This window comes from Pan paniscus, chromosome 5 (assembly GCF_029289425.2).
Source record: "Pan paniscus chromosome 5, NHGRI_mPanPan1-v2.0_pri, whole genome shotgun sequence".
Classification (NCBI taxonomy): Eukaryota; Metazoa; Chordata; class Mammalia; order Primates; family Hominidae; genus Pan; species Pan paniscus.
In genome coordinates this window covers 57,179,396-57,190,729 of record NC_073254.2, presented here as the reverse complement: position 1 = coordinate 57,190,729, position 11,334 = coordinate 57,179,396, and the positions used below count along the sequence as shown (strand labels likewise).

At 43.4% G+C, this 11,334-nt stretch overlaps 1 protein-coding gene across 5 annotated transcripts in view; it reads right to left on the bottom strand.

Moving 5' to 3' along the window:
• Positions 1-363: 363 nt before the first annotated feature.
• Positions 364-11,334, bottom strand: part of UBR2 (ubiquitin protein ligase E3 component n-recognin 2) — a 132,166-nt gene continuing 121,195 nt past the window's right edge. For all 5 annotated transcript variants that reach the window (XM_003833292.6, XM_055113610.2, XM_008958781.5 and 2 more), the window contains 5 exons: positions 10,836-10,892; positions 9,076-9,153; positions 5,485-5,655; positions 4,202-4,303; positions 364-2,840 (listed from right to left, as the gene is read on the bottom strand). In XM_003833292.6, coding sequence (XP_003833340.2) covers positions 2,699-2,840; positions 4,202-4,303; positions 5,485-5,655; positions 9,076-9,153; positions 10,836-10,892 — 550 coding nt within the window. In that variant the 3' untranslated portion in view covers positions 364-2,698. The remainder of the gene's footprint in view (positions 2,841-4,201; positions 4,304-5,484; positions 5,656-9,075; positions 9,154-10,835; positions 10,893-11,334) is intronic.

Genomic DNA, 11,334 nt, shown 5'->3' with positions numbered 1-11,334 from the left:
CCAGCACACTAGGGGAGTGTGTAAGGACAAGGACCTTGAGATCACCAGGTAAGGATGAACAAGAGTTTAAACCCAGACACAGGTCTTGGAGTGCCCTGTTTCCCAGTGATTTGAGTTCCAAAATGGTCCACAAAGGTCACACGCTGTCATGGCTAATGAATATGAAACTTAATTAGCTGAAATGATGATCACACTTTCTCTGGGAAGGTCAAGATAGTTTGGCTAGTGGCCATAATAATATAAGCCTCTTAAATTTAAAGCTAATACAGATATCCCACTATATTTGTAGCAAGGTGACACGGGCACCTTGCTGTGGCAGGTAAATGTGTAAAATGAAACAGAAAGATATATGCTAACCAAAAGTAATGCCAACACCTAAAGCATTTATTTGGATATCTTTAAACTTTTTACATATGATACATTCCAAATTTTACAAGTTGTCCACAGATATTAAAGTTATAGCCAATTTATTAAACAGATATGATTTTCCCTGATATGGAAAGCGTATGTTATATAAACATTTCTACAATAAACATAAAACATGCAGAACAAATCATAAAACTAACATGATTTGTAAGGTAGGAAAGACAACTTAGCTTAACACCAGAAAATAAAAAGGTGTGTATGTTGCAATTTCATGTAAATTCATCTTCTCCCAGGCTCTGTGATATTCTCAGAGAATGAAATCCAGAGACAACCTTTGCTAACTCCAGGCTCCTAGGAAGTCGGACCGGAAAGCTGGAGTATTGTTATGATTTGGTGAAAATGTTTATAATCCACTTGTAGAGAGAGAAACCTGGTCTTATTATTTTAAATTTTAGCTTGGTGAACATATGAAAAAAAGCCAAAAGAAGCTTACCTTAAAAGCTAAAGAAACTGGATGTGACAGAGGCCAAAATAAACATGAATTATGCCACCTACAGCCCAAACAACCAGATCTTATGAATGAAGGCCAGAAAAAGGGGGAGAGAGGTGGACTCAAATGTGAATTTTCTTTCTATTGGTCCTCCTCTCAGCTGGGTGAGTCAGTCCCACGCAAGAATGGCGATGGTCATCCTCCTGTCAAGAGGGGGCGGTTCTTTCACACACTACCTTGGAGAGGAATGTGGCTTCTACATCCTCACTTCTTTTAGCTTCAGTTCCAGATTTCTGACCTTCTTCCTGCGATACTGTGGAGCATGCCTAGTTGACTGGTAGCTGAGTGGAACAAAACTTGTAGATGTAATTCAAAGAAAACTGATTGAAAGGGTCAGTTGCATTGGTTAAAAAAATCCAAGAGCCTCTTATTACTCATCTGTTCCTTAGCCCCACCTTAGACAGGCTCAGAATTTATTCCTCTATTAAGTCTTCAGTCACTCTCTGCATGTATTCAAGCTCTCAGCAGTCATACATCAAACAATAGTAGTTGTGTGGTACATAATAATTATAAGCTATTTTGTAAGTGGCTCTTGTTCTAGGAAGGCACCTCAGTAAGAACAACGATCAAAAAGAATAAAAAGCCTGGGTGCCAGACCATCCCAGGAATGCACTAAGTGAGCCAGCAAGGAAGCAGCAGCTTGTCTGTTCCAGGAAATGCTGGCTGGGTGGGAGTGGGTTCTCACCTTCTTCAGTGTTTGGTTTTAGATGATATACTCTGCCAATTTAGCCTTAGAAATAACAAGAGAATATCACTGTCTGAAACATTAGGGTATTCTAAAAGAATACAGATAAGAAAATTAGGATACTCTTTTAGAATACCTATTATTTTAAACTTAAGCTTGGTGAACATCTGAAAAAAAGCCAAAAGAAGCTTACCTTAAAAGCTCAAGAAACTGGATGTGACAGAGGCCAAAATAAATATCACTTATGCCAACCACAGCCCAAACAACCAGATCTTATGAAGGAAGGCCTCTCATCTAGATATTAGGATATCTAAAAGAATATCCTAAATTTTTAATCCATATTCTTTTAGAATATCCTAATTTTTCTTCCTAATTCTAAAAGAATATCCTAATTTTTTAGACCATCCTAAGTTTTTGGAAAGCCCTCTAAGTGAGTTTTCTCAAAGCCAAAAGTCTTGCCATAAAAAAAAAAAAAGAAAAAAAAAAAACCTCTAACAGCCCTGAAAAACCAGCCAGCACACCAGGAATCCACCTTCTCCCCACGGGCTTCTTCTGCATGTGTGTCCCCCAACTCTCTCATAGTCAATGCAGAGAAGGGAACACTGCCTTCAAAATCAACCACTTTGCTCCTAGGAGTAGGGTCCTGTCAGCAGAGGGGACACCAACCCAGTCCCAGTGTTGGGCCACTCAGTGGAACCAGGAAGTATGACCCAACAGACCACAGAGACTTTGTTCCCTGCCTCCGTTGAGTCAGCTTCGGACCCACGGTTCACTATCATCAATAACATGAAATATCACATAATGGCTGGGACTATGCAGTCAGACCCCCACAAAGGGGCTGGGATCCAATCTAGGAAGAGAAGCTCCTTGCTCGATCTTAAAACCCAAGACATTATATTTGAGGGGCACAGCAAACAGTGCAAGAAAATCTGCTGATGGAAGATGATTTTCATCAGTCCTCAGAACCAGAAACTATAAAACTGGGAAGGAAAGTTTAAATAAAGAATTTATTTCCAAATTCAGCAGAACTTCTTTCTTTCTTAAAAAGCCAACTGGGTTAAAAAAATCCAAGTTTGTGTTTTTTGGTGGTGCAATAATTATAAATGTTGCCAGTCAATGCCAACCAGTGTCTGATTGGCTTCCTGTGCATGTCCAATTTCCTCTGTGACACTGTGTTGGTGCCAGAGCTTCTGAATCTTCTTGAATCGCTCTTTGCATAAATGTAAAGGATTTCCCCGTCTAGAAAGAGAAGACACATGTCACTCAGAATGTGTTCTGTTTATTCCTCTATTATAACCCAACCCTTCCTGATTTAGGCAAGGTTACAAGTTATTGGTTTTAGACTCCCTGCAACATTCCTGTCTGGCAGGTGACTGTGGCTATTAACAAAAATATCAGCTCTGACCGTTTGCCAAGAGCAGGTAAAAGGGAATAAGTGCTGAAATGAGGAAGGAAAGGTACACAAACCAGACTTACCCAGAGTGAGGTGAGGGAATAGAGGTTGCGGGGGATAAGGAGGGTCTGGGTTGAGAGGCTAAAACTACCAATTCATTGCCTATTTTGTTGGTAACGTGTAAAAAGGGAAGAGGGCAGAGGAGAACGCAAAAGAAGAATTATAGGAGTAAAAATATTCCTCACAGATTTTACTAAGAGTGCAAAGAAAAAAGAAAAGAAAAGAAAAGAAAAACATTCCTCAGATGCAATCTTTCAGCCACAGTCTCAGTGAAGCAATCAAATGTGAGTAACTTCCAGGTCTAATTTAAACACAAGGGCAAGCTTTGGTGGGTTCCTGCCTGGGACCAGTGCCCTGAGCCAGGCACCTCTGCTCCTGTTTCTGAGCACAGCCATCCTCTCACTCACTAATCAGACTCTCCTCCTCCTAACAGCCCACGCTGAGAATAGTGGGAGGCACCAGCACTGGGTGGCACATGGGCATAGCCTCGCAGTCCAGCGCCTGGGGCAGCTCATCTACTTACCTTGCTTAGGTTTCTAGGCCTTTAACATCTGCTACTTAAGGCTGGACAGGCATATCTATGGCGGTTAAAACTTATACCTCCTTTAGACAAAAGAGATGGTCTGAAAGAAGTTCTTTAATAGTGCTTGGGGGAATTGTTAGCTTACAATATACTAAAGCTACCAGAGTAGAAGTAACTTAGCCTCAAATATTGTTATATTGTTCTTTATGTTTTAAGTCTTTGTCCCCCAGATTTTAATGTAATAAGCACATTTGTTAGCAATTAAGATTTTCTCAAACACTGGGTTTCCTCTATACAAGGCCATACAAGTCAGAGTGGGCCATCCCTGGAGTGCTCTGAGCTGGGATGCTATATGGCAATTCAAACAGTTCTTTGGAGTGATAAATGGAATAAAGTTGCACTCTGTCCTATTCTCTTCCCTTACCTATACTGATGTTCCTCATGGCATTCTGAAGGCTGGGAAAAGAACACCAAACCAGGCTGACAGGGCACCCTCCTTGGAAGACTCCACAGATAACACAGCCACCTCTTCCAGAACCACCTCAGCCCTCCACCCTCAGGACGTCACCACATACGGAAGGGCGCTGCAGGCCCTGAGTTAGCTAACTCAGGATGGGTTCTTACCTGAGTCCCTGGTCGGTCTCCCCATAGTCATCAAGGTAAGGAGGAGAATAAAAACAGCCTTTGGTTTTGCCAGCTAAAAATAGCACCTGACATTCCCGTACTCTGTAGAGAGATCATTCATACGTTACACATTTACACATTAGTAAGCAACATTTGTATTCAGTTCCAAATAGAATGAAGTCTTATAGTACTGATATTTAAACCACTATTAGGAGGAAGTTATCCATTAAAAAATTGTGCACAAACTAGGAAATAGGTTGAATCGAGTCAAATTTGTGTCCCCTGATCCCTTTGAGACATTTGCCTTTTTCTGGCATTAATAGTACAGCACAATTAAACAGACATTTATTGAGGACCTAATATGTATAAGAAATTATCAAGGTACTGGGGGGATGACTAAGCTATGGATACAACCTATGCTCCAGAGGAGCCCACACTCATGTCATGCCTCTGCTTCAAACCCTGAAATGGCTTCCACCTTGCCCAGAGATGTCACCAGCACACAGCAGGCCCCTGGATTCTCTCACCTGTGCACAACACTCCAGCGACACACGCCTCCTTGCCTTGAGCAGACAGGCACATTTCTACCCCAAAACTGTGCAGAATGTTCTGAGTAGAATGTTCTCCCACTTCTTTAGGTCTTTACTCAGAAGTCATGTTCTTAGGAAGCCTTCCCTGATCTACTAAAATTAAATCTCAAATTTAGCTCCATAGCTGCCATTTCATATTCCCCTTCCCTGCTTTATTTTTTCTCCTTAGCCTATATCACTATCTAAATTCTTGTCAGTCTTGCTTGTCCTCTCTCTCATAGAAAACAAGCTCCATCCATAAGGGCAGAGATCTTTGCACTGTGGACTACTGCATTCTCAATGCCTAGTACATAGTAGTCACTAATCACAAGCTGGCATGTAGAGTTGTGATAATATGTATAAGTGGAGGTAAAATCCAAAAGCCATGAGGACACAACAGAAAGAGTAATTCTGACTGGATTTGGACAGAAAATCAGAGAAGTTTCACATTAGTGGGAGACATGGAGAAAGTAGAACAGAACTGTCACCTATGGTTGAGGGAAGAGGAGTGGGAATGGTAACAATAAAAGAACCAACACAGAGTTGGCATGGACCAGATGTGAGATGTGAGGCGACAAGGAGCTCCATGTTTCTGGAATGAATCACACAGAACAGTAGTCTCAAAATTCCTGGCAATATAGTAGTTTCCTGTGACACCCTAACAGTCAGATACTGAGGCAGATCCAAAGCTAAAAAGCCCCTGCAGGTCCTTACCTCAGGAAGATGCCCACTCCAGAGCCACAGGAGTAGGTGTGAGCTGTGCAGGCTCCTACATCCTCCCCTTCCAGTTCAGTCTGGCAGCAGTAACTCTGGGAGCACAGCAGAGATCCGCACACAAGGCACAGAGTTGGGGCTCTGCTCTTATCACCACCTGATTTTGGGCACCTCCAAGGGATAAAAAACCCACAAGTCATTGATCTAAAGAGTGGCTAAAGAGCTAGTGATGAAAAAACCAGCCCAGAAAAGAATTCTGCAATATCAAGTAAAGCCAAAGAAGCGTATATCCTACAGTCTATGCAAGTTTATTCCTAGAATCTGGAATAGGAAACATCTTGCACATATATACAAAGACCATGTACTGGAAACACTCAAAAGAGTCAGTAACTGGAGAAAAAAAATAAATAAAATCATCAATAGGAGAAAAAGATAAACGGTGCCACTGCCATATAATAAAATACTATAGAGCAATGAAAAATCAATAAAGTTATAAACGTCAATACAGATAAATCTTAGAAACAATGCTGAATGAATGCAAAATTGGCTGGGTGCAGTGGCTCACGCCTGTAATCCCAGCACTTTGGGAGGCAAAGGTGGGTGGATCAACTGAGGTCAGGAGTTTGAGACCAGCCTGACCAATATGGTGAAACCCCGTCTCTACTAAAAATACAAAAATTAGCCAGGCATGGTGGTGTGCACCTGTAGTCCCAGCTACTTGGGAGGCTGAGACTGGAGAATCACTTGAACCTGGGAGGTGGAGGTTGCTGTGAGCCAAGATCACACCACTGCACTCCAGCCTGGGCAACAGAGTGAGACCCTGTCTCAATAAATAAATAAATAAATAAAATAAAATACAACATACAGCTCTCCCTCTCCCTCTCTCTTCTCTCTTCTCTCCCTCTCCCCTTTGCACGGTCTCCCTCTGATGCTGAGCCGAGGCTGGACTGTACTGCCGCCATCTTGGCTCACTGCAACCTCCCTGCCTGATTCTCCTGTCTCAGCCTGCCCAGTGCCTGGGATTGCAGGCGCATGCCGCCACGCCTGACTGGTTTTTGTATTTTTTGGTGGAGACGGGGTTTCGCCGTGTTGGCTGGGCTGGTCTCCAGCTCCTGACCGCGAGTGATCTGCCAGCCTCGGCCTCCCGAGGTGCCGGGATTGCAGAGGGAGTCTTGCTCACTCAGTGCTCAATATTGCCCAGGCTGGAGTGCAGTAGCGTGATCTCGGATCGCTACAACCTCCACCTCCCAGCCGCCTGCCTTGGCCTCCCAAAGTGCGGAGATTGCAGCCTCTGCCCGGCCGCCACCCCGTCTAGGAAGTGACGAGCGTCTCTGCCCGGCCGCCCATAGTCTGGGATGTGAGGAGCCCCTCTGCTCGGCCGCCCAGTCTGGGAAGTGAGGAGCCCCTCTTCCTGGCCGTCATCCCGTCTAGGAAGTGAGGAGCGTCTCTGCCCGGCCGCCCATCGTCTGGGATGTGGGGAGCGCCTCTGCCCCGCCGCCCCGTCTGGGATGTGAGGAGCGCCTCTGCCCGGCCGCGACCCTGTCTGGGAGGTGAGGAGTGTCTCCGACCGGCCACCCCGTCTGAGAAGTGAGGAGCCCCTCCGCCCGGCAGCCGCCCCGTCTGGGAAGTGAGGAGCGTCTCCGCCCGGCAGCCGCCCAGTCCGGGAGGTGGGGGGCAGCCCCCACCCGGCCAGCCGCCCCGTCCGGGAGGTGGGGGGCAGCCCCCACCCGGCCAGCCACCCCGTCCGGGAGGTGGGGGGCAGCTCCCACCCGGCCAGCCGCCCCGTCCGGGAGGTGGGGGGCGCCTCTGCCCGGCCGCCCCGTCTGGGAAGTGAGGAGCCTCTCTACCCGGCCGCCACCCCATCTGGGAGGTGCACCCAACAGCTCATTGAGAACAGGCCATGATGACGATGGCGGTTTTGTCGAATAGAAAAGGGGGAAATGTGGGGAAAAGAAAGAGAGATCAGATTGTTACTGTGTCTGTGTAGAAAGAAGTAGACATAGGAGACTCCATTTTGTTCTGTACTAAGAAAAATTCTTCTGCCTTGGGATGCTGTTAATCTATAACCTTACCCCCAACCCCGTGCTCTCTGAAACATGTGCTGTGTCCACTCAGGGTTAAATGGATTAAGGGCGGTGCAAGATGTGCTTTGTTAAACAGATGCTTGAAGGCAGCATGCTCGTAGAGTCATCACCACTCCCTAATCTCAAGTACCCAGGGACACAAACACTGCGGAAGGCGGCAGGGCCCTCTGCCTAGGAAAACCAGAGACCTTTGTTCACGTGTTTATCTGCTGACCTTCCCTCCACTATTGTCCTATGACCCTGCCAAATCCCCCTCTCCGAGAAACACCCAAGAATGATCAATAAATACTAATTTAAAAAAAAAACATACAAAATAACAATACATGCTGCTCAAGAATAGAAACTTATATAGTTAATGTATAGGAATGGAATGCTTAATATTCCATTTAGAATAGTAGGTATCTTCAGAGGGAGGAGAAAGAGGCAACAGAGAAGAGACAGCTGGGGAGCTTCAACTGTCTAGGTAATGTTTAAGCTCTTACATTATTATATTCTTCTTTTTTTTTTTTGAGACAAGGTCTCGCTGTCACCCAGGCTAGAGTGCAGTGGCACGATCATGACTAACTGCAGCCTCCATCTCCTGGGCTCGAGTGATACTCCCACCTCAGCCTCCCCTATTATATTATTCTTTATGCTGCTTGTATGTGAAATATTTGATACTATATTAAAAATTACTGCCGGGTGTAGTGGCTCACGCCTGTAATCCCAGCACTTTGGGAGGCTGAGGTGATACTAAAAATACAAAAAAAAATTAGCTGGGCGTTGTGGTGCATGCCTGTAATCCCAGCTACTCAGGAGGCTGAGGTACAAGAATCACTAGCATCTGGGAGGCAGAGGTTGCAGCGAGCCAAGGTTGCACCACTGCACTCCATCCTGGGCAACAGAGCGAGACTTGTCTCAAAAAAAAAAAAAATTACTAAGGGCTGTTATTACTTTAAGTGCAATTATTAAACATTCATGAATCAAATTTGCTTCTCCTACTCCCATTCCATGTCTTATTCTGAAACATAGTGAAATGATGCTTTTATAAGTTATGTAGTATAGAGTACTACAGATGTTATTCATTTTTTGAGACAGAGTTTTGCTTTTGTCACCCAGGCTGGAGTGTAATTGCTCAATCTTGGCTCACTACAACCTCTGCCTCTCAGGTTCAAGTGATTCTCCTGCCTCAGCCTCCCGAGTAGCTGCGATTACAGGCGCCTGCCACCATGCCCCGCTAATTCTGTATTTTTAGTAGAGACAGGGTTTCACCAAGTTGGCCAGGCTGGAACTCCTGACCTCAGGTGATCCACCCACCTCGGCCTCCCAAAGTGCTGGGATTACAGGCGTGAGCCACCGTGCCTCGCCAAGTTTCTTCTTTTTTTCCTTTTTTCTCCCTCTCCTCTCATAAAGGACTACAGATATGATTTCTCTACCCAAACAAAGAACAACAACAAAATCCTTCAAATTCTTTGTAGAGAGGTGTTTCCAGTGGCAGGGAATGTTCAATGCTAACAGCAAAACTTACGAGAAATTGGATGCTTGATTAATGAGGCTGCTGTAATCCTCTGGAAGGTTTATTAATTTGTTAGATTCTCTTGGATATCTGAAAAAAAGAGAAAAATTAAAGAACACTCCATTAATTTAGGTCATATTATACTATGAGGCACTTCCATGTGCACATATCTGCCTAGCCCGGGTAACACGGTATGGCCTTTCACTACTTTACCTATTGCCAAGACAAGAAATGGAGTTAAACTGAAGGGGGGATTATTTTAGACAGTTTTTTTTTGTTTTTGTTTTTTGTTTTTTTTTTGAGACGGAGTCTAGCTCTGTGCCCAGGCTGGAGTGCAGTGGCGCGATCTTGGCTCACTGCAACCTCCGCCTCCCGGGTTCATGCTATTCTCCTGCCTCAGCCTCCCAAGTAGCTGGGACTACAGGCACCCGCCACCATGCCCAGCTAATTTTTTGTATTTTTTTTTTTTTTAGTAGAGACAGGGTTTCACCGTATTAGCCAGGATGGTCTTGATCTCCTGACCTCGTGATCCGCCCGCCTCGGCCTCCCAAAATGCTGGGATTACAGGCGTGAGCCAATGTGCCCGGCTAGACAGTAGTTCTTAATCATATCAAAATCACTTGGGGGAATTTTGAGGGGACAGACATGCTAGGGCTTTAACTTTAGAGAAATTAGATTCAGTAGGTAGTGGCCTGAGTATTTTTTCAAAAGTTCCCAAGGTTATTCTGATGTATACTTCTAGTTGAGGATTACTGTTCCATTTATTAAGAGTTTTCTGACATCAGGGTGGAATCACATGAAATTGTGATATTCAACCATTTTTGACTGATAAAAATTGACATTTCATGTGGTCCAAACTAATAAAATTGGGGTGTTATTTCTGGATGTGTAAAAGCAAACAAATAGGACAGATAATCTCTAGTCTTCTGACTTTTATGGACGATGTATTTACCAGAACTAAGAGATATGGGTTGAGTATCCCTTATCTGAGATGCTTGGGACCAGAAGTGCTTTGGGTTTTGAATTCTTTTAGAGTTTGGAATGTTTGCATTACTTCTGTTTGGATTCTGTAGTAAAGCATACTCTACCAGATCACAACAAATGCATCTCAATTGTTAATCCAGGTTGAGTATCTCTAATGTTAAAACCTGAAATCTGAAATGCTCCATAATTTGAAACTTTTTGAGTGCCAACATGATGCTTAAAGGAATGCTCATGGGGACATTCCAAATTTCAGATTTTTGGATTAGAGATGCGCAACTTGTATAGTAACAATTGAGACACATCTTGTTAGGATCTGGTAGAGCACACTTTACTACAGAATCAGAATAGAATGTAAAAAGAAATGAAGAAAAAATAATTATAAGAAATGACTGGCCATGATTTGACTGATAGTTATTGAAGGTGAATGACAAGTATGTGGAGCCTCATTATTTTACTCTTCACACTTTTGGAGAGTTTTCCCATAATGAAAGATAGAAAAAAATAGAGCTAAGAAAAACCTAGGAGACGCGTTATATTTTTTAAAGCAAATATCCTAAAATATAACTTTGTTATTTGCTTTCTCTGCCAAGAATGTAGTATATTTATGTTCATAATTCTGACTTTGATAGACTCTCATTAGATTAAGAAGAAAATATGAAGGCAACATATCTTAACCTTTTGGAATCACTAAAGGCTTGAGAAGTCAGTTTCTGAAGGAATATAGCACTTATATCCTGATTCCACCCTTTCTCCCACCTCAATAAAGTTTTTGAGGCTCTTTAACTTACCTTATAGCATCTCTTTCACCTTCTAGATATCTTTTAACTTCACTGTTACGGCACCAACTTTAAAGTAAACAGAGGGGGAAAAAACACAAAACACTTTTAAAGGGTTAGAACTAGAATTTTTTCCCCTCCATAGCCAATAAGAGGAAAATAATATTCTTGACCTAACATATTTACTTCATCAAAAGAAACCTGTAGAAATACTATTTTGCCTACAACTTTTAAAATCAGGAGAATGTTTTCTAAAAGCAAGAATGCTTAAATATATACAATTTGTGACTATAAACATCATTATCTTACTAATTTGGATACTCTAGAAAAACTAGTCTATATTAATTTGTATTAATGCCAAGCTAACATTATCTGGAGCTAGAACATTCATATTAAAAATAAAACTTTTTTGGCCAGGTGCTCATGCCTGTAATCCCTGCACTTTCGGAGGCTGAGGCAGGAAGATTACCTGATCCCAGGAGTTTGAGACCAGCCTGGGCAATATGGCAAA